This window comes from Rhinocladiella mackenziei (genome assembly GCF_000835555.1).
Source record: "Rhinocladiella mackenziei CBS 650.93 unplaced genomic scaffold supercont1.7, whole genome shotgun sequence".
NCBI lineage: Eukaryota > Fungi > Ascomycota > Eurotiomycetes > Chaetothyriales > Herpotrichiellaceae > Rhinocladiella > Rhinocladiella mackenziei.
Window position 1 is genome coordinate 584027 of NW_013550598.1, and position 23653 is coordinate 607679.

General features: G+C 50.8%; 6 protein-coding genes across 6 annotated transcripts; 4 read left to right on the forward strand and 2 right to left on the reverse strand.

Moving 5' to 3' along the window:
* Positions 1-920: 920 nt before the first annotated feature.
* Z518_09037 (uncharacterized protein) lies at positions 921-2825 on the forward strand (the record flags this gene model as incomplete). Its single annotated transcript, XM_013412994.1, has 1 exon — positions 921-2825. The coding sequence occupies one exon, from the start codon at positions 921-923 to the stop codon at positions 2823-2825; it is 1905 nt and encodes a 634-aa protein (XP_013268448.1).
* A 184-nt stretch (positions 2826-3009) lies between these two features.
* Z518_09038 (uncharacterized protein) lies at positions 3010-4489 on the forward strand (the record flags this gene model as incomplete). Its single annotated transcript, XM_013412995.1, has 2 exons — positions 3010-3690; positions 3752-4489. 2 exons carry the CDS (start codon positions 3010-3012, stop codon positions 4487-4489), a joined length of 1419 nt encoding a protein of 472 aa, XP_013268449.1.
* A 601-nt stretch (positions 4490-5090) lies between these two features.
* Z518_09039 (uncharacterized protein) lies at positions 5091-5720 on the forward strand (the record flags this gene model as incomplete). The annotated part of the gene is made up of 1 exon (XM_013412996.1): positions 5091-5720. One exon carries the CDS (start codon positions 5091-5093, stop codon positions 5718-5720), a length of 630 nt encoding a protein of 209 aa, XP_013268450.1.
* A 1211-nt stretch (positions 5721-6931) lies between these two features.
* Z518_09040 (uncharacterized protein) lies at positions 6932-11881 on the reverse strand (the record flags this gene model as incomplete). Its single annotated transcript, XM_013412997.1, has 1 exon — positions 6932-11881. One exon carries the CDS (start codon positions 11879-11881, stop codon positions 6932-6934), a length of 4950 nt encoding a protein of 1649 aa, XP_013268451.1.
* Positions 11882-12457: 576 nt separating this feature from the next.
* On the forward strand, positions 12458-13525 carry Z518_09041 (uncharacterized protein; the record flags this gene model as incomplete). The annotated part of the gene is made up of 2 exons (XM_013412998.1): positions 12458-12599; positions 12654-13525. The coding sequence occupies 2 exons, from the start codon at positions 12458-12460 to the stop codon at positions 13523-13525; spliced, it is 1014 nt and encodes a 337-aa protein (XP_013268452.1).
* Positions 13526-18098: 4573 nt separating this feature from the next.
* On the reverse strand, positions 18099-18876 carry Z518_09042 (protein Ras-2; the record flags this gene model as incomplete). Its single annotated transcript, XM_013412999.1, has 2 exons — positions 18099-18746; positions 18799-18876. 2 exons carry the CDS (start codon positions 18874-18876, stop codon positions 18099-18101), a joined length of 726 nt encoding a protein of 241 aa, XP_013268453.1.
* Between the last annotated feature and the right edge of the window lie 4777 nt (positions 18877-23653).

Sequence of the window (23653 nt, forward strand, 5' to 3'; positions counted from 1 at the left end):
AAGTTGACGGACTCCACGAATCTAGGCAGAAATCCAACGTTTGTAACGGACTCTATTGGTTGGCGCCGCATAAGTACAGGGTACTTGATCGCTGCTAGAAGCAGGGCCAGTAAATTAGGTATCAGTACTGCCGCTAGCAGTGTTTACACCCGCATCTTGGCGCTGGATATGCACGCGTCGTGATCGAAAATGCGAATCGCAGCGTGTTTTTCCCTCGTCGCTTCTACACCTCTGGGTATCTTTCCCTGACCGAAAAGCGAAACGTGAATCTGGACGGATCTCTACCGTCATCCACTCATACGCTCTTCCTCATCTTTCTTCCTCCTCGCAACCGGCTCAAGCAACCTCAATCGCCACCGCTGAACAAACAACAACAACATCCCTCCCACCATCCGCGCCTGCTTATTGTCCCGGCCATATGCCATCCGGGGACACCACCTCGTGACCTTGGAACCCAACCTGTATCGGCGCCTGCGTCAACCTCAACGCCTCTCTCGCGACAGTGACTTGACCTTTCCTCCATCCCGCCCTCAGTGTGACAACGGTGCCCTCCATTCTATATCGCACTGACAGCCACCCTCCCGCTGGTCTCTCAATCCCTACGATCCTGTCTCATAGTTATCTGGCACTGTCGCCACCCGATATCGAAAATACAGACCATCCGAGACATCTTTGCGGCTTCCTCTGCCCTTCAGCGCCATTCGTGTGCGCGTCCGCCTACGTTATTGCCCGTCGATTATGCCGAAGATCTCTTGAGTCTATCGATCTATTCGATCTATTTTCACGCATACTCATACGCGGCGAAGGGTTTCAACGAATGACCTAGTATCATCGGAGCGGGGTTGAGATTCATGGCCCATTGCTGGGAAGAAAGGTCGAGTCGTGTGCTGGTTTGAAATTGAAGCGATCACAATCCAGCCATGATGGCAACATACTCTCCTCATCCTGAGGATCGAGAAGGGACTCACTTACACTCACCCAAGCATATCTCACGTTTCGACCCCCACTCTGCCATCCGTGAAATACGAGAGTCGTTATCTCGCTCGCCTTCCAAGGGTTCAGAGTTTCGACCGTATCCTTTTCGGTCACCATGCCCTACCAATCTTCCTTTCTCGCCTTCGCCTTTGTCTCCCTCACGGAAGTCCGCCTCCGAGACACTCTTGCAGATATCAAGCATGACGTCTCCCCATTCAAATCGCACCCCTCAGAGCTCACGATTTCAGCGTCCAATCCTCCGACGGACCGTCCAGACGCATGGGGTCACTCGGGTTCGAACCTCGCCCGAGAGTCCCTCGAAACGAGTTCTGACGAACTCGAGTGACGGTGGGAATTCATCACCAATGCCGCTGATGAAGCGAAATTCAGCAGAGACCGAGCGGGAGCTAGCCCTGAAATGCTTGACTGCCGGTGAAGGCAAGGAGAATGATAAGAATCAAGAAGAAACCCGAAGTTGGAAGACCGCTCATCCTCGCCAGGAGAAACGACGGAGTGGCGGGGCGCTGATAACAACCGTTGCTCCTCTTAGCCCCATGAAGCGATCAGATGGACCTCGAACGGATGATACCACCGGCCTTGAAAGTCCTTTGGCGAAGAGGCGAAGTCTGCATGGCCCAGGCCTCGACTTCAGCATCTTTGAGTCTGATATCCTGGATGGTGGCATGGTCAACGACAAAAGAGCTCATGACGACAATGATTGCTTTGGGGGCAACTCATTTCTGCCGTCATCACGATTTTCCACGATTCCGAAGCGGTCCTCGTCCCTGAGGAAGTCAACATTGCAGCAGAGACAGTTGGAAAGACCGAGCAGCTTGAAGATCAATCAAGTCATAGAAACGGACAGGTCATGGTTAGAGGCGACGCCGGGGACAAACTCCAAGAAGGCCCTCCGAATGTCACTAGACAGCCATGTTCAACCTCTCCCTCGAGAGGGCGGCGCCTTCTCAAGTCAAGGACGTCTTCTGAACGCATCCATTCATCCAATTCCTGCGAGCCAGAACAGCTTCTCACGGCAGTCTCAACATCCCTTGTCTCGGACGATGACTCAATCATCCTCGCAGCCTAGTGAGCAAGACGATTCACCAACCCATGAACCCATTCATCGGTCGAGTAGACCTCGATCTCACGACTTCTCAAAGTCGTTACCTGTGACAGCATCAAGACCAATACCGTCGCCTGAAGGTAATGAATTCTCATCTCAAGGGTCATTTGCCACTCCTGGAAATTACAAAGCTGCCAAACCGTTACCCGCTGCTTTCATGTCGACAGGGCTGATTTCAAAGAAGAATCGTAACGCGGAGGATCCCAATGCAGGCTTGCCAAAAGCCCATATGCCAGATACACCCTGCAAGAAGCAATCCGTGATCTTCCCGACTGACGACAAGTTTGCGCCCCACAATGCTGCTGCCAACCGCATGTCACGACAGTGTCTCGGGGCGCCGGCAACGCCACTGGAAACACGCCTGGATCCGTCAAAGGGATTGGTATTCCCTTTCGCCAAAAGCACTGGAATATTTGGCACCCGGTCTAGCAAGCCCAACCTACTCAGGGAGGGGAGTTTTGCATCTATTGATGGTGACGACAAAGGAGCTTCTCGTTCTCCCCTTACCCGTGCCAACAGCCAGTCAACCGAATCCGATTACCCTCCGACACCCACCAAACACTTCACCGAACCCCCCCCCAACCGCAATTCTGTATCGCCATCACCACACAATTCGGCAGTAGCCATCAATCGGGTCGTTCCCAATTCTTCCTGTGGGACTCGTGTAACAAGTAGTAAGTTGTCCCCCTATTTGGGCATCGCCAGGACGTGTCGACCGGGACAGTGATAGTGTAATGGAAGCTTCGCCATCCACCAACTTGAGACCAAAGTCGACGCGGAATGTCGTTTCCATGCCCGGTTCTTCTTATCCTCAGGGTCGGGTCGTGAAAAGCCGGACGTTTCCTCCGCCGCTGTCAAGAAAGACTCTTTCGATTCCGACCCTACATTCACCTGTCTTGGAACGTGCTAACATGATATCTGCCTCTCCAGCTAGCCCCAGAATCGATAGGTTTGATCGAGCCTCACCTCTCACCCCTCTCGACAGCTTCTTTCCTCCGGATCCAAGTGGCTTGTCGATATCTGGCCGCGGTGAGCGCCCGGCAACGCGACATGAAACTGGCAACGGTGCCATCATACCGGCAACACCCACTGGACCGCGAGAATACTTCTCCCATTTCTCCAACCGCCCGAGCTTGAATCTGGCCGCGGCAGACACCTCGAATGTTGACAGTGGCCTGACATCCCGATTTGAGAAAGTGGACCTGATCGGCTCAGGAGAGTTTTCCCAAGTCTACCGAGTATCGCATCCGCCAGAGATATCCCCCTATCACCGGATCTACTCTGTGTCAGCAAGTCGGCCGTCATCGAGAGGGTCTTTACCTGAGAAAGCGTGGGCAGTCAAGAGATCACGCTACCCATACACGGGAGCTAGAGACCGTCAGAGAAAGATCCATGAAGTAGATATTCTCAAGGCGCTGGGTCATTCAGACCACATTGTGACATTTGTCGACAGTTGGGAAGAGCAAGGTCACCTATACATTCAAACCGAATTCTGTGAAGAGGGCACACTCGACATCTTCCTGGCGCAAGTGGGTCTGAAAGCAAGACTAGACGATTTTCGTATCTGGAAGATTCTCCTCGAACTATCATTGGTAGGTGTCGAGAACGATCCCAAGGGCCCGCCACGCAATTCGCTGACCATGTATGGTGCAGGGCTTGAAGCATATCCATGATTGTGGCATTATCCATCTCGACCTCAAGCCGGCAAATATTCTGATCACATTCGAGGGAGTCCTGAAGATTGCGGATTTCGGCATGGCAAGCAAATGGCCCGCCAAGGCCGGTATTGAAGGTGAAGGAGATCGGGAATACATTGGGCCTGAGGTGTTGATGGGCAGGTACGACAAGCCAGCCGACATCTTTGCCCTGGGTCTCATTATGTTGGAAACTGCGGGGAATGTTGAATTACCTGAACATGGCGTATCATGGCAAAAGTTGCGAAATGGGGATATGAGCGACGTCCCCAGCTTGACCTGGAGTTCCGGAACCAGTGGCATCTTGCGGGACTCATCCGGAAATCCGTTGTCCATGGAAGGGTCTTTTGAGGGCAGTTCCGACCCCTATCAACACGATGCCGACGTGATTGATGGAGTCGAGAGTGGCATGCAGACACAGCCTCCGCCGAAAGCTTTGCATCATCCACGGAGCGGTGAATTGGTCGATCCACCCCAATTCATGGTTGATCCATCGCATGAACAGGCGCTGGAGCAAGTGGTACGGTGGATGATATCGCCCGACCCGAATGATCGGCCCCTAGCCCGTGATGTGCTGAACACGGAAGGAGTACGATGGGCAGAAACACGTCGACGAGCGGGCGCCACGGTGTTTGAAGGCAATTGGGGCCCTGCCGATGAAGTTCTGACCGAAGATGCAGAGATGATTGATGTGTGAATCATCTAGGTGTGCAATTCTATCGCCTGGATAGAAGGGGACCAACCTTTTTCCTCGGATACTCGGACGTAGTCTCCAAGGAGGTCACTCGCTAGGGATAAAGGGAGGGTGTTCCGAAGAGAATTTCCAGACTTACGATTGACACGGCCTTGAAGAGTTGAACCGATACATCATGGTTTTGGGTTGTTTGTGTTTGGATGTGCAGTCTCGAACACATTCCTGGTTTGCTTGGTCTTCCGGTGTGGAATTGAAATCAACAGCGGTATCATGTCGACCACGAAGCTATTTTGATGGGAATGGCCAGGGGATATGAGGGGGATAAAAGTAATTGTCGAGCAAATCACACCCAAAGAGGGTGGTAGTGGACCGGACCAAAGATAGCCATGAGCTACGGGCGATAGTGTTCTGTAGTTTGCAATGATGAATACGATTGAGACACCACATTCCGCATTCTCAGATATTAAATGTTCTGCCTGGTGTTGTACAAGCCTCGAGGTAACGCGTACGGAGTCAAAAATACGTACGTCATCTCCCAACCCCTGGGGTTCCATCCCGCCACCATTCATGACAACCCGACACCCAACACTTGCATTCATATTTAATGCCCACTACCCAATACTCGCAGGTCAAGCCAGGCCTTTTTGTTTCCATCATCCTCAAGGCAGACCAAAAATCCGGCCGACAAGTACGAGGCACCGTCTCCCAAATTCTCACGCGCCATAACCACCCTCGAGGTATCAAGGTCGAACTCACCGACGAACGAGTCGGGCGTGTCCAACAGATACTACCATCTTCCCCATCCCACAGCTTCTCAAAACTCTCCATGGAGCCGAACAACCCCTGGGCCAACACCCAAGGCAGCCGTAATCCCTACACTGCGCAGTCATCGCAAACAAACCAAGGCGCCGCTCAGACGTACTATCAGTCCCAACCACAATCCCAGTCGCAGTATCAACAATATCAACAACAGTCCGCCCCCTCCCAAGACATTCGCCGCAGCGACACCGAGCAGATCCTGGCGCAGCAAAACGACCGGGCCGAGCAGGTGGAATACATGCAGCAGTTCCAGGCAAATGCGCCGCAAAGTGAAGATGATCGCAACCAGGCCCAACTGCAGAAAGAGTTCCCCAACATTGATTCTAGTTTGATCGCGGCGATCTACAATGAAAGGAAAAGCCAAGGGAATCTTGCAGAGGTCCGGGAATTGTTGCAGGAGTTGAACACGAGTTGATGGATGACTAGTCATGATCCTAAGTGAAGAAAAATGAAAACCAAACCACAACAGCATGGCCTAGTTCAATAGAGCGAGGGATCCACGCATATCAGAGTCTATATCACATAGCCATTCCCCAAAAGCCATTCAGACAGAAAGTAAAGGAGAGGACTTGGACTCAGGAGGCCGGACCAAACATTGCGCGAGTGTGATGCCGCTATCAATATTTGAGTCGATTCCAACGTCACGCCTTGATGCCTTTCTTTCTTCCGCCCTGATTTCTTAAGTGATGTATGTCTATACCTGTGATATCTGTGCAATTGACTCTTCCCAATCCAATCGGAGATGCCTTGTTCACGTTGAGTTCGATCTCTGCAAGCTGACGACTCTCCTTGAGCATCTCCGCCGGCAAATACTCAAGCAGGACCATCAGTTTACATTGTTCTTCGAGAGCCACAGCTTTCCGCCCCTCAAGACCAGGAGGCTTTATCATTCAAGGCAAGGCCTAGATTATCTCTGCCTCGAGCTCTTGCACTGTGGAAGATGTTCCCGGGATGGGGACTGGCTTACATCCATTGTCCGAAAAGCATCCTACTAGTGATGATGTGGGATATTTGCGGCAGGCGATTGACACGAAGGCCCAGGAACGACCTCAGACAATAAGCCTTTGACCAGCTGCCATTCCTTCACAAGCTGGACATTTCTCTCTCGTTCGATCGTGCGTACCTAGGCATATAGAACGGGTACTATACTCCCTCGGCACCGGGCCACCTTTCGCAGAAAGCTACGAACATGAATCCAATTCGCCGTAAGCTGACATCTCCTCATCTAGATCTCATGAGCTGTCGTATAACAATACCCCCTTTCCGGTTTCTACCTGTGTGATGTTACGTCCAGTCTCCACCTTCTGAAAACGCTGAGCAACTCACCGCACAAAGATAGGAGATTCTTAAAGAGATTGAAAATTGCAAACGTGGGGGTATCTCAAATCACACTGACACAGTCGCTGGGGATAGACCTCTTCTCTCTCATGTCGCCCAAATCTGGGCCACGAAAAGAACACAATAGACATGGATAACACCCAGATATCCACAAAATCCTTTCAGATATCTGAAAGAATGCTCATGTTCCAAAATCCATTCCGGTTCAAACGCACTTGAACTTTGTACGTCTCCATCCAAGTCAGCCAGAGCACCGTCGCCGCTAGAGCCGAAATCTGAATGTAGAATTCACGCGTCTCCGTTATGCTCGGCGCCAAAGTAACTCTGATCGATCTTGAGAATCCACTCCAATTTCTGACTCTCGCTCCTGGCCGCGAATAGGAATGTGTTCTGCTCGCCGTACACCGTGAAAACGTGCGCCAGACCGTGTAGATCGAAACTGCCTGATCGTTTGTGCCCTCTGCCCGAGTTTCCAGAGTCATCACTAGCGATGGAACTGCCACTGCCCAACAGCCGCCTGAAGTCGGGATCATGATCAATACGGGCGTGGGTCAGGTTGATGGCATTGATTGCTTCCCCGTCGGGCACGGAATGGATGTGCAAGTACGGTGGACGAAGGTCGACGAATCGACGCTTCCACTGCATGCTCTGGCTGTGCGGGTCGTTGTTCTCGGAGGGCATGAGCAGATAACCTGACTTGAGGGAGATGGGGTTCTTGGGGATATTTGTGACGGTGGCGAGGTAGCGAATCTTGCGGACTGCATTTGTGTTCGTCGGAGAAGACGAGGTCGGCGATCTAACGGTCTCCGGCTGAGCTGCCGTGGAGTTTTGCATGCGATTGCCATTGTCGAACATGGGGCTAGATAGCTCGACGCTCGGTTTCATCCAAATGGCAAGGAACTTGCGGAGCAGTTGCTCTTCTCTCGTGTCGATATTGGATGGCGAGGCCGCTCGTGACCGAGTCTTGCTGACACTCAGCCTACGCAGGCCCAATGATGCCTTTGCCGATTCAATGTCTTGAAGTTGGCGTCTCTTCCGCCGCGCGATCAGGTAATCTTTGACCAGAGAAATGCCCCTTGGGTTCCAATGGCCCAGGAGTTCTTCGCCGTTGATATAGTCCTTCGACGTGTCTAAGCGCCACAAATCAGCCGCCCCTCTGGCACTGATGGGGCGCACAACGATCGAAAACAATCCGACCGTCGAATGGGTGACACGCGTCTGGTTCCAGAACGATTTGAACATCGATTGAGGACGCACGTAAGATCGTGGAAGAATCTGCAGCTGCTGCTCGATCGAAAACGTCATCGGCTGTTCGAGACGGCCGGAGACGACGTCCCAACGAAGCGCAATTTGAATTCTGCATTGCTCGTTTGTCGCCCGATCAAGAAGAAGCGATTTATGCAGCGAGCTGTCCCATTGGCCAACGATGGTTATATGCGAGGTCCCATCGGCGTTATCTTTGATCATGGGCTCTTGGATGTGTTTCAGAGGGATATCCGGTGTGACAGATCCAATATCGACAATTCGACCGGATGCATCTATCAGGTGAACCTCTCCAACACGAAGGGCTCTGAGGTCGTCCCATGGAAGACCCTCTGTTAAACTGTGTGTCAAAGTCACGGAGATTCGGCGTTGGAGACCCTGATGCAACTGGAACGATCCGTTGTCGTCTGCATTAATTTGTAAAACTTCGACCGGCATATATTGGCCATTCTCTGCCAGTTCCAGTATTTGGACCTTTGCAAAAACGTCGTGGCGTTCTTCGACGCTGTATTCGGATTCTGGCAGACGATGCACCGGCTGCTGATCTAGGGATTGCTCATTCATTTCACGAAGCTCATCCCAGCTAACAAGTTTGTCTAGATGGGTGGGGCTGACTTGTGCAAAAATGGCAATCTTCAAAATAGCGGATTTCTCTCCAGACCGACGGACACTCAGGTGATGGATGCTTTCAAATCGTATCGGACCATCGCCGAACCCATGGACTGGCTGGGTCGTCGCCACACTTTCGTCTGATGTCCCTAATACCGTCATTTGGGCATGTACTTGAGTGCCTTCATGCTCGGCAAATCCCGCGAGATCCCGCATAATAATATTGAATTTGATCATCGACGGTGGAGACTCTGCCAACGAAGGTTCCAATGACATTCTGACCTTTCCAACAATTTGTCGCGTCGAAGGAGAGCAGATCTCAACGACAAAATCTTGCACTCTGGTTTCGAAAACCGCGGTGAGAGGGATGCTGCCATCTCCTATCAGCGAGAACAACGGCTGGTCGGAGTCGCGGAAAGGGTTGTCCATTCGGAAGTGTTGCAGATATTCTGGCTGATTTTTATATTGATGCATCTGGCGCATCTTGGCCACGCGTGATCGCAGCCTTTCCAGAGACCACAAGTGAACACGGCTGAGCTGATGGTCAATGACGCGTACCGCGAGGCAAGGCTTTCGTGCGTTGGCTAAGGCGTCGTCGTCATCGCCAGAAATATCGTGAAGGATCAGATCGTATGATGATCCCCGATCTTGTCCAAGATCCAGAATCACAAATTGAAAATTGGTGTCCTGGTCCAGAAGCTTGCTCATAACTTGTGCTTCTTTCAGGAGGCCGGCATTCTGCAGAACAGATTCGGCCATCAAAATGTAATTCCTTTGTTGCCACCTTTCCACCACATTTCGTGCAATGGCGATCTCGGCGGCATCCAGCGGCAAAAAGCCAGATGGAGTCCGAGCAGCTTCTCGCGTTCGCAACTCGAGATCTATTTTCTTGATCTGCTCTTCGTACGCTTCCTTCTGTTTTCGGAGTTCCTCTTGAAACTCTTGTCTCGCACGCTCCAATTCCTGCTGCATTTGAGCCGCATGAGCTTCTTGTTCGGCTTCTTTCGCTGCTTGCGCGGCAGCTTCCTGTCTTTCCTCTTCCGCTTTACGCTGGGCTTGTTGTTGACTCTGGGGTTCGAATTGACTGGGAGTCAAAGTGGCGTCGCCTTCGTCCTGCGAACCGGAATGCATCGAGGGCGTCTCAGGGAGGGTAAGGGCCGTGTCAAGGGAAAAGTTGTCGATCGTTCCATTGGACATGTACTTGTCTCTCACAAGGAATGAGCTCAGATCATCGGAATCTTCATCATGCTCGTAGAGCTTATTCTCTGGACGACGGCGCTCTTCTCGTGCTCGTTGAATGTTCTCGAAAAGATTGTCCAGCTCTTCATCTGTCAGTTGCGTGATTTTAGGATCGGATCCAAGAAGCGCACCGGCGGCTTCGCGCCGGGCAAAAAACCAATCGGCGTCTCGGTTACTTAGACCTGGAGATTGAGCCCGGCTTGAATCTCCATCAAATTCGGATCCAGCAGCGCTCCACGACCGTTCGTGGCCGGGAAGAAAAGGAGTTGGAGAATTTAACTGGCTCGCCGTGACGGAATGCCTGAGTAAACTTCTTTCGGCTCGTTCAGCTTTTGCCTCCAGGGGGTTGTTGAACCTGAAAATATGGAAATCTCCCAAAATGATGCGGTTTCCGCTCCTCAGTCTCCTGGGTTTGTCCACACGCACGCCATTCACCATCACAGCGGCTCCCTCGTTGGGTATGATGGTGACCACATTGTCAACGTTTTCCAATTTGCAGTGATGATCCAATATTTTGGAGCCATTCAGTCGGATCTCGGAGGCTTCTGAAGAGTCAACGTTGCCGACGGTGGTGATGCCAGGCTTTAGGTTGTAAACCAGGCATTCTGCTAGGAGGGGATCGTCACTCAAATTGACCAAGTGAGGCATCTTCTTCGGAGTACTCATTCCCACGTTGCCTTTCTCAATACTGATTCCCAATTCTTCAAGCGCCGCTTCTCTTTCTTTATGGATCTCTTCTGTCTTTTGCAATTTCTCTTCCCAGGTCTGGTTGAGGTCTTTGTACAATTTCTCGCTTTGGCTTAATTGGTCCATGATTTCAGCCTTGCTGACACGTTTGATTGATCCGTCCGCCTGGACAATCGAAACCATCTGTTTATCAAGAGGCGTATCTGGCGGATAAGTCTCTTCGGCGCCAGTGGAAGCGGTCCCACCAAGCTGGCTCCTGAGTTTGGCCAGTTCCTCTTTGAGTTCGCGAATCATACGTGCGTTGGGATCTTCGTTGATCACGGCATGATTCTTGATTCTCTTGGCCGAGTCGGCGTATCGGAGCGTGCTCAGCGTTTCCTCAAAGTTGATATCCGCCGGAGAAATTGCGGCAATCATGGCAGTCATGCTATTACCGCCCAAGGAATCTTTAAGGAGCCAGGTAAGGACCGAATCTCGATAAGGGACTTTCAAACCCTTCCTGCCAGAAGAAAGGTCCGCCAAAGCAGCAATCACGCGGCCTAATGTTGAGAGTGATCGATTGATTTCGGCTCCCTCCTTGAGACGAGCACCGGTCGCACCGGTCGATGTCGCTCGTTCGGATCCTGCCAAATCAACTAAGCTAATCTTTGCGACTTTTTCCGTGTCCATGGATGTTTCCACATCGTGACGTCTCTGCGTCAGAGTCAAGGTGAAGACAGCATGGGACCGGCTGGATGTTTCATTCATGTTTGTGGCTGCAACAGTTCTGGCCTTGTTCCCTTCATCCATCAGGTTTTCAATCTCTTTGAACGAACGCACTGCCAATTTCGCTAGATCTTCCACGTACGGACCCGTGGACGGATGTTCTCTGACTCGGAGGTTGCCTTTGGTGGCCGGGTTGAGCAGATCTCGGACGCGCTCGTTATAGATTTCAAGGTAAGACACTTCGACAGTGCACGTGAGGTTGGGATCTGACTGCATGCCGTTGATTCTCTCGAACATTTCTCGACAAATGCGAGGGATGACGCCGGCATCTTCACCGTAACCCATCATACTATATGACTTGCCGGATCCAGTCTGGCCATAGGCGAAGATGCAGTTGTTGTATCCCTGGAAAGCATTGTCGAGTAATGGAACACCGAGGTCGCTGAAGAGGTGATCCTGGCCGGCGTAGTGAGTGTCCCCCTTGCTGAATGACCAGTACGATTTGTCGAATTTGAACGTCCTCTGAGCATCTGCACCCCCTTTCCCTCCTTTTCGAAGTCGGTCTTCGGCATCCGGAGGAGGCTGCAGGACGGTCTGCGCGCCCTGCATTTGAACAATGCATTTTGCATGGCGCTCGATTTCACGACTGTTGAACGGTCGCACTCGAACCACGACTTTGATGTTACCCCCTCCACCTCCTCCGCCGGCTCCGGACCCGCCACCTGTGGGTGCCATGATTGTGGTTGTGTTATAAGGGTTCAGAAATGGGTATTTTCGAAACCATCATCTGGTTTTGGGGGGAGGGGGAATCGCGGGCGGATTGACAGTTCGGCGTTGTGCGCACGTGTCAGATGAAGTTGGAGGGCAGTAAAGTATTGTCTCTATCACTGGTGTTCTCGTGAGCTGTCCGAATAGTCTTATAAGTCGAGTGAAGATACGAAATTAAAAAGGAACGTGTCGCCTTGAGAATCGTTGAACGATTTTGGGCTTGCAGGGGGTCCTTTTTGGCGTGGACCGAATGGGGCAGGAATGCCGGGGGAGGAGGCCTGGAGCCTGGAGCCTGGCCACCCGCCAACTCCACCTGCGTCATCAGGTCAACAAACTTGCTTCCAATTCACTTGCCACAAGGGATTCAGCCAACACCAGATATCTGTGACAGGACACAAAGGCTCAATACCAAAGTCAGAAACCCCCCCGGTTCAAAGATTTCGAAGCACGCGCCTTCCATTCTTCTACCCTTGCCAATGAGCGAGCGCGCCTAGTTCGAGTACTAACTGCAGCTTCCATTCCACGTGAGAGCATCGACCGAGGATGACCCCATACAAAACTCGAAATGGCCGAACAAGTAAAAGGGGAGCATTTATCGAAGGCGTGTGGCATTGCGACTGCGAACCGCGCCTACCTGCAGATAAATTTCAGACCAAGAATGGCGGCAAGAATCATGGAAGATGGTGTAAGTAGAGTACATTCGTAGGTAATTTCACATCGAGTTGACGGACGCATATAGTCTATACATGCCAGAAGCCACAACATAAGCGCTGCAGCTTCTTCCTCTGGAGTGACGATGCCAAGTTCCGTGAGGAAGCAGCTGTCTTGAGCAACTCTCGATCAGAACCGCCCGGTCCGCCCCAAACTCCTGGAAAAGCCAGGTCGAACATCGTACCGCCGACACCAGAAACGAGACCGCGGAATGACAAACAAGCTACAGAAAAATATCCAAAAGATGGAGGACACCCTGAAAAATTGAAGCACAAGGAAAGCTTCGAATGGTCATCGAGCAATGATGAAGCGCTGCTCAAAGCCGAGCAGGAATTGTTGTTGGACAGGACCACTTTCGAGACGCCGAACAAAGCACCCCGGACGGCTTCCTTAACTTCACCTGGGAAAAGAACGTTGGGACAAATGAGTGAACGCCCCAGCGCCGTAGGCGAAACGTGGCCTTTGAGCGACGACGTTTTCGCGACTCCGTCGACATCGCACAAGTCGACAGGGACTAATTTACTCTCACCGACCCACACTCCTTCTCGGGGACCCCCACAAGCAACTCGATCCGAACCAGAGCCATCGTCACTTGCTTCCGAAGCACTGGCGATTTTACGCGGCGTCAACCTCAGCTCTCACATTGAGAGTGACCTGGTCGATCTCCTCAACAAATACGATTTACGCACTCAAGGGATCATCAAAGGCCGTGACATCACTCGACTAGCAGTACAAGCAAAAGAGGAGAAAATTGCTGAATTGCAAGCCCGAATTTCAGCACTCGAGGCAGAAAAGGACACCAACCGCAGAGTGATCACCCACTTGAAACACGACATGGCGACTTCTCCAAAGAAGGGAAAAGGCAGGATCACAACTCCTGCGCGGCGATCAGAAACGTGAAATGATGAAACAGGCTAAGCAATACACAAATACCAATGGAGACAAAATATCCTGGTCACCGGGGGAGATTTGATACAAGACCCTGCGCGGCCCAAGGCACACATGCATGGATGCAATGCAAGGACTTCCCGCCTTGTAGATCACCGTACCAGTCCCCGGTCAACATTGGCCTAGTCAGGAATTACCTAGAAGGTCAGTTCGACAATTATAACGGCTCAAACTTCACACCACAACGGAGCCGTTCGTCAGTCGGACGGACGGCCCAGACCGGAAATTCGCTTGAGAGCGCGGGACTTTGCTACTTATGGTTCGTGGTGCAAGGAGCATAGCCGATTGTCGATACAACTATCACGCCACTTTACCACTTTATCAACGGGAACATTCTGGCTGCAACGTTGAAAAGACATTGCCGTCCCTTCCAGGTACTATGCACCAGGAAGCGGACTTTCAGACCTGGAGCCAACGTCGAAAAGAGCTGCTGGTACCTGAAACCAACCGTATATCGTCCAACCTTGATGTTCCCCTTTGCAAATGTTCAAGGCCGTCTCCATGGCAGACTTTGACCTTATATTTTATTCATATTAAAAAGCTCCCGAATTGTTACCGCCGATAGTTCGCACGGAGGCAAGGAAAAACCTCGAGACGAGAGGCCTGGTCCCTCCAGCCTTTAATCGACCTCTATTTGGATTATCCGGCAGAGAGGGATCTTTTTTGGCCTCCTCTTTGCCTCCTGCTATGAAAAGCAATTCTATCCAGTATGATCCTCCAATGTCGGGCTCCACAATCGCTCTGCATGGTCATTGAGAGTTTGGTTCAACACGTCTCAGCCTAACGGTGGTCAAATCAAGACACTCTCCTCTCGGTCCTTAGTGGGGTGCGGCATAACCCCCAGCTTCAGATATGATTTCCCATATGGAGTGACTTTGCCAATTCGACGATTTTCATTCATTCTTCAAATCCGTGTCTGTATTATGTGTTTGTCCTGCACAATTTCAGTACAGCAACAAGTCGTGCCTCTGGTCTGTGTAAAAAGAATCGCGCCCGTTAAAAATAACACGGCTGCTGACAACACCTAGTTTCCCAGTTCGGGAGGCATTTTGCTGGCCCAATTAGATCATTTCGAACACCTGTTGCAGCGGATTTTCGCGGCGTAACCTGGTGCAAGACGATGCATCCTTCTAGCTTGGTTGGTCTACAGTGTCGAGTCCCCTGTATCGTCAAACTTGTGTGGAGTATCAAAGTTAGAACACTCATTATCGCCCCGATTTGAGATAAGAGAGATCCTGAAGCATCACCGAGTAAGCATTTCAGTGATCGACAAATTATCATATCAATCTGGATTGATCACCTCCCAACTCCCCTGTGCCTTTGTTTGCGGTCCGGTCTGTAAAGGCTGCATGGCCGAATTTGACCGCCGCCTAAGCCGGATTCCTCTTCGCTTTCCCCCGATTCAACTCATTCTATGTTCCGGGCTGCATATGGGCCATGCACAAAGTTGCGGTCTTGTACGCCCTTTAGCCTGAGACTGCATCCAAGACTTCAACGGTGTTGATTATAGGCATCTGAGTCAGGCGGAGGATGTGACGCTGTAACCAGAAAACGCTGCTGGCACCAGGAACTCTTCAGCAACAGTCGGACTCTAAAATTGGGAAACTACAAAGTTCGCCGACTATCGAGTTTCCGTCCCTCCTCTCTTTCCCGGCTCGCTGTCAGCTGCCATTGTCACCAAGGTCGGCACGGACCTTACCGTTACATTCGTTTCTGGCCCACGGCAAGGCTGGACATACACATTGCTCTGTATCAAGTTCCATCAGTCGAGCAACTTCTTCATACCTTCACTATCTGACTGGCGATTTTTGGGCCTAGGAGCGCGCACTGGACGACCTTCCCGATTGAGACGGTTTCGGCAACTCGACAATTTAAGAAAAAGCGATCTCGCTTAGGCTGAAGAGGCGTCGAAGCGATATGTGCTAGGGAGAATCGGCAAATTGACATTGGGCTCTCGCTCCTGCATAATTCATACGGAGAATCGGCTCACTGTGCACATTTTATCTGCCTTCCCCTCTGAGGCAAGGACATTTGACAAGAGTTGCGACGTTATCGGGTTCGGTAGGCTTTAATGTTGGCGCTTTCGACCTCACCTCCTTCCTGATACGGTCCTTGGACAAAATTGACAAGGGTTCTCTTTATGTCCTGACATTATATGATTGGGGTAAACGGACTCCTGATGCTCGCCATTTGCTCAAGATGCTTTATTTGCAGGTATGTCTGGCTAGGGCACCGTGAATCCCCCTGCATTCCAAACAGAGGGCCTCCAGGAAGGAGGAGTCGCTGACACACATATCCAGAGCCGGAGAAACATTCCTAGGTTCCGCCAATGTTATTCCCTCCTGCACAAGGCTGAGAAACCTCCCCGTATCCTCCACAATGTGAACGTGGATCTCCATGTGGACCAAGCCTTGCACGGTGTGTATGATTCAAGGTCAGCAATCATAGAGCCTGCGTGTTGGCAAGGATACCTGCCAGACAGGAGATCATAATATGGCATCTTTGGTGAGCATTTGCAATGAGTATATTGCTTTGGTAGACAGAAATGAGAACGGTGGAAATCCAAGCACGTCGAATCGGAGAACCGGAACAGTAGATGACCTGACAGAAGTACTCAGACTCAATTATCCAAGGCCAGGTACAGACGCAAAACACACTTCTTCGATGACCAGACAAGGAGAGAGCAATCCTTGGAAGGACCTGCGGCACATGGTGGCTGGCCTACTCAAGGGATCTTGAGCAGCCATGCCGGGAGGACTTTGAACGAACAAGGGAGTCTAAGCAAGACTAGGAGAATATGATCTATCTCAGTTCCTGCATGCCAAGGTACAAAATCCTTAGCACTCCCTGTCGGGTTCCGGTGGAGTAGCATCAGCACTCAATGTCTCCGTGTGTAGATTCTGGTGCCGATATCCGGATCCATGCCGCTTTCCCCGATCGTAAAGCAGAGTATAGTAGTAGACGAGGCAAGGAGCATGAGAAGGACGGAGTTCTGTCGGGTTGTTGAAGATACAAACTGATGACTGCGGGCACATTATCATGACTGTCCTGTTTCCCTCACCCACCAGAGAAACATCACACAAACACTTGTTGACGAGACAAGCAGAACTGGGCAAGCCGCAAAGAGATACGAGAAACTTTCCCGCCAGCAACAGTGACGGTGGCCTTAACTACGCCAGACTCGGTAGCAGGTCAAGTAGATGACTAGTATATAGTCAGAATAGACTACATATACCTACATGGTACCTGCTATCGTACAGGTGTAGAAGGCGACGGTGGATGCCTCTAGGCCGAGGTGGAGGAAATTTGTCGATGCAGAGACAGAAACGCACAAAAGAGGTCTGTGACTTGGCGTGCTGTGCCAGACTTCTGGCTTAGTGGCATGCAAGCCCGTTTTGGCTTGTCCTCTAAACGACTCAGCTAGCACAATGTCCATCTTTTTATCTTTTCCAATTCACTCGCTGTCTTGATCTCTGGCTAAAAAAAATTTTTTTTTTTTTTTTTTTTTTCCCTTGCGGTAAAGACCGAAGCTCCGAATACGAACGATGGCTATCCCTCCCTCTGCAGTGGCCCATGTTCATGCCCATGTTGATTTCCGTTTCCAGTGCCATTCCCACTGCTTAATGCACAATTTCAACCTTGAACGCATTTTTTCTCGTCGCCTTCACACCCATTTCCAGTTGGCTTCGACACTCGCCTAATCTTGACCAATCCGGATTGAAACCCACGCAGGCTAAAACACGAAACCATCAACATCACCACTTTTGTCCAAGCCCGAAACTTCTCATGGTGGTAGTTGCTTGAAGCTGAGCGCCTTGCGCCAGTCGTCCTCTCGTGTCGCAACAACCAACCATTAAATTCTCCCCGAATGTGCCGGACGTCCTCGAAGAAAGGTCCATACTAAGTTGCTGGTCAACCCATCACGCACAGCCACCCTCCACCATTCCCCATATAAACTTCACTCCACTAGTGCCAACTCATGCCGGTTCGCTTGTGGTAGGCAGCGGGATAAAAGAAAATTGACATAGCGTTCTTGGTGGGTTTGTTCGTGATTTGTCGACGGATTTGCAGATGCGATGCTGTGTTGTACACTGTTATTGCTGTACTGTTGGTCGAATCCTTTCATACAATTTTTGGATGGGTTGTCATTGGCCACTTCACCCAACTTCAAGGTGCTGACGAATCTTTCCGAGCCAAGATGAGCGGTGAAGTTTCAGAATTGGTTCAGAACTTTGAGAACAGGAAAGAGAGAAAACGGTGACTGGCAGACAGAACCAGCCGAAAGATACCCCCTTACCGGAGCAACTTAGGTATTTCTTCATAGTGTCTCCAAGCAAGGCCTTCGTCGTGTGTGTGATGAAATAATCGAGATCGAATGCCCCCGGGGGGATGTCAGAATATTTTTCGGTCGCACCAACTTTTGCAACAAAGGATGAAAATGTCGCATGCTGTATAACATTAACTGGTCGTAAGTCATCTCCAGGGGCGGGGCCTTTTGGCGCCGTTGAAGTCGTCGGGTTGCCCTTCATAAAATCACGCACTTGGTGCCTCTCTTTTTGGTATGCTCGCGATAAATTCTTTGATGATCCTTATCGTAGTCATTTCGCAGGCCGGGAGAGGGCCCATAGTTGGTTCCTTTGCGATCGATTTGTTTGATGGGTGATTGCCGTTGTCTCCTCAGCTGCCGCACGACATCGTAGAAGGCTTTTTCGACATTGATGCAGTTTTTGGCAGAGGCTTCCACAAATTCACAACCGAGATCTTTAGCCAATGCTAAGCCTTCTTGAGATGACACTTCGCGCTCATGGTGTTTGTCACTCTTATTTCCCACCAGCATAATCGGAACAGGGCCGGTATATGCGGGTGAGCCGCTCATTTGATTGGGAAGATAACTCGCACCAGTGGGTGAATTTGGATGTCCGGACTCTTTGACCCGTTGTACTTGTGAATAGAATTTTTGGATTCTTGCAAAGGAGTTTCTCGAGGTGATGCTGTAGACGAGAATAAACCCTTCACCGTCTCGAATCCACTGGTCGCGAAGAGCGGTGTATTCCTCTTGCCCGGCGGTATCCAGCACTTCCAACATGCATGCTTGTTGATCTATCATAACTTGTTTTCGGTAGGAGTCTTCGATAGTGGGATCGTAGGTTTCGACGAAGTGATTGAGACATAACTTGGCAGAAGTCAGCACATGAAGGTCCACAATGGGTGAAAGGCAAACCAACCTGAATCGTCAAAGCCGTTTTCCCAACACCGCCATCTCCCAGCACCACCAGTTTATACAAGGTCATTTTACCAGCCATGATTGGTGCCAATCCTCGTTGTCGATGTCGAGTCAGTAGTTGAAATCTGCAACTTTGTACTCCTGTGGGCGTCTACAAAAATAGTTGACACCCAACAAGGAGCTCAATGCATATAACGATGCGGGAGGACACAGGGACGTCAGACAATCAATAATCCGAACAATAAACACAGATGGCGGTCAGGCCTACGTCTGGACCTGGACGGAACGCCCGAACTAGACCAGTCGGTTGGGTTTTTTAAAAAAAAATTCTCACACGGCCCTCCTAAAGCAGCCAACTAGTGGGCTTGTAGGTATGGATTCAGAACAAGGCGTACACCGCACAAGCAATATGTCTGAGGTCGTCGATGAATTGGTGGCCGGCGTGGTTTAGGGTTTGTGGTTGTGTGACTCAAGGGTTTAATACTGATCGGCCGGAAATCTTTTGGGGAAGCACTGCGGGCGCGAAGACACCAGATGGATGGATGCAAGGCACTGGCCAGAAACAGGGATGGAATGACTCGAGGGTGTCGGAGGTGGTTTGGAAAAAGAAAGGAATTGCAATCGATCGGTGAGGGCGAGGACTTGCCGGCCTGTGAACAGGTTGGGTTGATAACAGCACAGGGGCAGTCGGAAGATGATTGCTTTGCCTTTTCTAAAGGAAGAACACCTAAGATGATCGCGGCAAGAACTTTTTTTGGAGCAGGAAAATTTCAGGAAATTTGAAGCGTTAGGAGGTCCCGGAAATTCTCGATCGATGATGTCGGGGGTTGAGCCGGGGGATTGGAGGCTGAAGAACTTCGGGGAAGAGGGTCGAGATGCGTTTCCGAAGTCGACGTGAGAGGCGGTGGCGAAAGCAGTTTAGATGAAGGTATGATAGCCGGTCTGAAGGTTTTGTTGTATGTGCCTGTGCGTGTATAGAGAGTGTGATTGATCTGGAAGAATTGTTTAAAAGAGTCTCTCAACTTTCCATACGACTTTGTGGGAGCATGCTGTAAGGAAATGGGGCCCAGCGGCCAGAGGCCAATAACAAGTAGACTCACCTGAACTTTGGGACAGTCCTAATAGTTGCCAATGGCTAAACCGGACCTAGCCTGCATTGTTCAATGCAGCGGGTGTCGTGGTGGTGCAGGGGACAAGGGAGGAGGACATGGGCCTATGCTCTAGTTCCAAGGGCTACGACCGGAGAGTTACGACTTGACACTTCCCCTCGCAGATAGTCACAATACTTATTGTTTAGTTCTGAGTGGTCGTCGCGGCTAGTTGAAAGGGGGGGGAATTGCGCATGAATCATCATGAAGAACGGTCGAGTGTTGGACAAGGACCTTGTACTGACTGCTACATACTACTATGTTAGCAGTGCCCTCAGCATCCTGATGCTATCTTCCCCCCGGCAAGTCAACAACTACGGCCTGCCTGCAAATGCTACCTCGCCTGTTGGAACCACGATTCTGTTCCTTGCAATCCCCGTCGACGCATTCAAGGGACCGCCCATAAACGTGGTCAGCCCAAGCACGTCAACCCATCGATCATCCATTCCATCACCCAGTTCTCAAAGACATCACTTCTGGCATTTTCCAACATGGATTCCAATCGGCTGCGGATATTCCGCAAGCCTCGGGAGGATTCCAGTACGTCCAAAGCCCACCTGGTCACCCCTTGATAAAGTTGTTCTCCTTTCCCTTATTAGCGGTCGCAGGGTACCGCTCTAGGCTAAAATATTGCTATCGGGAATCAGGATGGCTTCCAGCTAGACTTTGTCTCTACTAACTTTGGCGACTCCTTCCAAATCCCTTCCCCGAAAGCCTCAACATCGACAACATTTGTCCACCGGGGCCCATATGGAACATGTCAAAAGCTTCCAAAGCGCTTCCTGGCTATCGTGTAGTTATTCTCCTCCGACCCACGGCTTGTCAAAGCTGACCTCCACTCCTCTCTCCCCCTCCCCTGTCAAGCGTTACATCATTTGTTTTTCGAAGCCAACTTCATTTCCAAATCGCCGGGCTCGACCAGGGCCTCGGGACCATTCTCGAGAGGGTGGAACCAGATTCCAGATTATGTGCGCGATGGTTCAATTCCCGGAGAAGTGAAGCATGCGGACCATTTCTCGCGCCATAGGTTAACTTAATTGCTCCGATTCCGTTGTTCCTTAGCATACATTGCTCTGGGCCATGGCTCCCACTTTTTGGTTAACTAATCTGGGGAGACCGGCCATCTGTGGAAGAGTACCCCCCACGGTTTAGGTTGGGAGCTCTACAAGTACTTGCATCCCGCAGACGCCACATGATGAACTATGAAAGTAAAGCGGGAGAAAAGACAACAGGGAGGGTCTTCACCTCATTTGGAATAGACGTCCTCCTTGGTCTCTTGGAAAGAGCCCAAAAGAAACTCCCACGCGAGCCTAATGAGGCTGTAACAGACTAATCACATCTTGAGCTATCCAAAGGGCCCAAGCTGTCGCTGGTGCGAATTTAGACTCCCAAACCTCCACCTCATCCCATGGACTGAGTGAAGGTGAACGGACATCAAGATTTCTTATCGGATAAGATATCAAACTGGAGGCTCGGTCGATAACGCCGAGTTTTCGTTGACAAATCCAAACCAACCCGGGCCCGATTTGCCAGGAGGCTTTGCTAACTTATCAAAGGGTATTTTTCGCTGCAACAGGACGAAATGTGGGATATCTGAGGACGTGGGGATGGTCAATTTGTCCTGCAAAAAGGAGTTGCAACTGCCATGCGTCGCCGATCACATTTCCTACAATCATCTGGGAGTCTTGCGTACAACGGCTGTAGGTCTCCAACTCTGATTGGATAAGCATATCCTTTGGGTTCGAGGACTGACTGCAGCAAGCCACTTGTTCGGAATATTTTCCTTGATCCGATGCTTGTTTGTTTTCAGGTGAATGCACAATCAACCCCTTAGAGACGTTTCTTCGCCGGAGAGACAGCTTGACAGAACAGCTGGTTCGACCAAACGGTAGATTTCAATGAACGTTGTGCCAATTCTCACGATCTGCACACATCATGCTGCTCGAAGCCACATTTCGGATCCTTATCATGCAGATGCTGCATCGCGACTGTTGCTCGGAGACAGCCTCTGGCGGCATCTCACCTTTTCTTCGATTCCCGGCGTGGAGTGAGATCGAGTGAGTTTTTCTGTTTGGCAAGAGTTGTATCGAGAATATGCACCCTTTGCAAATTCTGAAGTCGGTGGCTGTTGGTAGCATGCATTCGCATTCGGGGTTCTGAATTTGCGAGAGGCGGTCCTCGGACTCGCACCGCATATGCACATGCAAGGCTGAATAAAGATCCGGAAAAGGACGGGATATACTCATGTCCAAAGCGATTTGATACAAGCATCTTCAAGCTTCTCAAAAAGGCGAGCGGACATGCAACTGCCCAATCGCAAAGGACAAGCCTCGCCAGTGTGAGTGAGTTGTGTTACGTCAAATTTCTAATCAGGGATGCCAACATTCATTTCATCGAAGATTTTAATAGCAGAGATAACTAGTGGATATCTTGGGGTTCCTGCTAGTGTCTCTTGCTTGTACGTCTTCTCTTTCGTTGGCACATCGTCATCATTTATGACGAATTCGTGCGCGGGTTTTGGTCACGGGTAATCAGAGCCCCGGGATATTTCAAGGTGGCTGCATTTAGCATACGAATTGGACCCATCATTGACCCGGGAGGTCTTTCTCATCGCTGACCCTTTTGAAAAGTCCTAACGGACATAATCCCTGTCAGGGCCAGTCTGAGACTGGATTTCAATAACAGTGCGAGACGATAGGGTCAGGCAAGCAAGAAAGGGGAGAGGTCCCCACTTCAACAGAAGACAACTCCCAATGGGGCAGTTCCTTCTCTTAGTAATCGGCCGGGTACAACCCAGAATAAATGTTGTCGCTTTCAAGAAAATTCGAAAAAAGAAGGTGAGTATACAGACAACATATCCAGCTGACCAATACATAGTGCCTTGGACCCAGATGTCATCAAAAGTCTGGGGCCCATTGTTCAACCAACGTTCCGCTTTTATTACTCATCTCGCCTCCCCGCGGTGGGGGGGGGGAGTTCTTCAGCTGCAGGAGAAACAAAGGTCAGATCCTGTGATGGATCTATGACAATGTACAATCTCGGAATGACCTCTGGGCCCGAGGCCTGAGAGATACAGCGGTACCAAGCAGTAGAAAATAGGCAGGGATGTACTTTGTTGTCTCCCTTAGGTTAGTACCTGTCGTCCACCAGGTTAAGCTGGTGACGTCGATCGCCAAAGACTCCCGACTCGAGCATTTCAACCATCACCGCTGAAAGCATATGGCGACTGTTCCCGCAGAGTCTAGAATCAGAAATACGGCCTCCGAAAACTCGAACAAAGCTCTCTCGCGCATCGCATAAGCCTCGGACCCGCCTGAGCGTCCGTCAATCACGTGTAGCCATGCCAGCAATGGTTTATGCGGGGCGGAATTGGACACGGAGAGCCTGACGTTTAATGTCAGCACCCGTCTTCGCCAGCTGAACAATTCCTCCCAAGTAGCCTGCGCATTGTCACAATTGGGTTTCAAACCACCAGCCCATCCAGCTTCTGTCTTCTGGTCCGTTGTCCGTTGTCCATTGATTACCTTACAGAATCTCTCCGATATAGCATCTTCGACTGCATATATCCTTCCAGTCCTCGTCCGCCCGGACCGAAACCAGAACCGAGCCTCAGCCAACGGGGACTCAAGTCACGGAGAAAGCTAGTTTGAGAGCAATTCTCGTACTCCCAAATCCACACCTGAGAAAAGCCGATCCTCTCTCTCACGC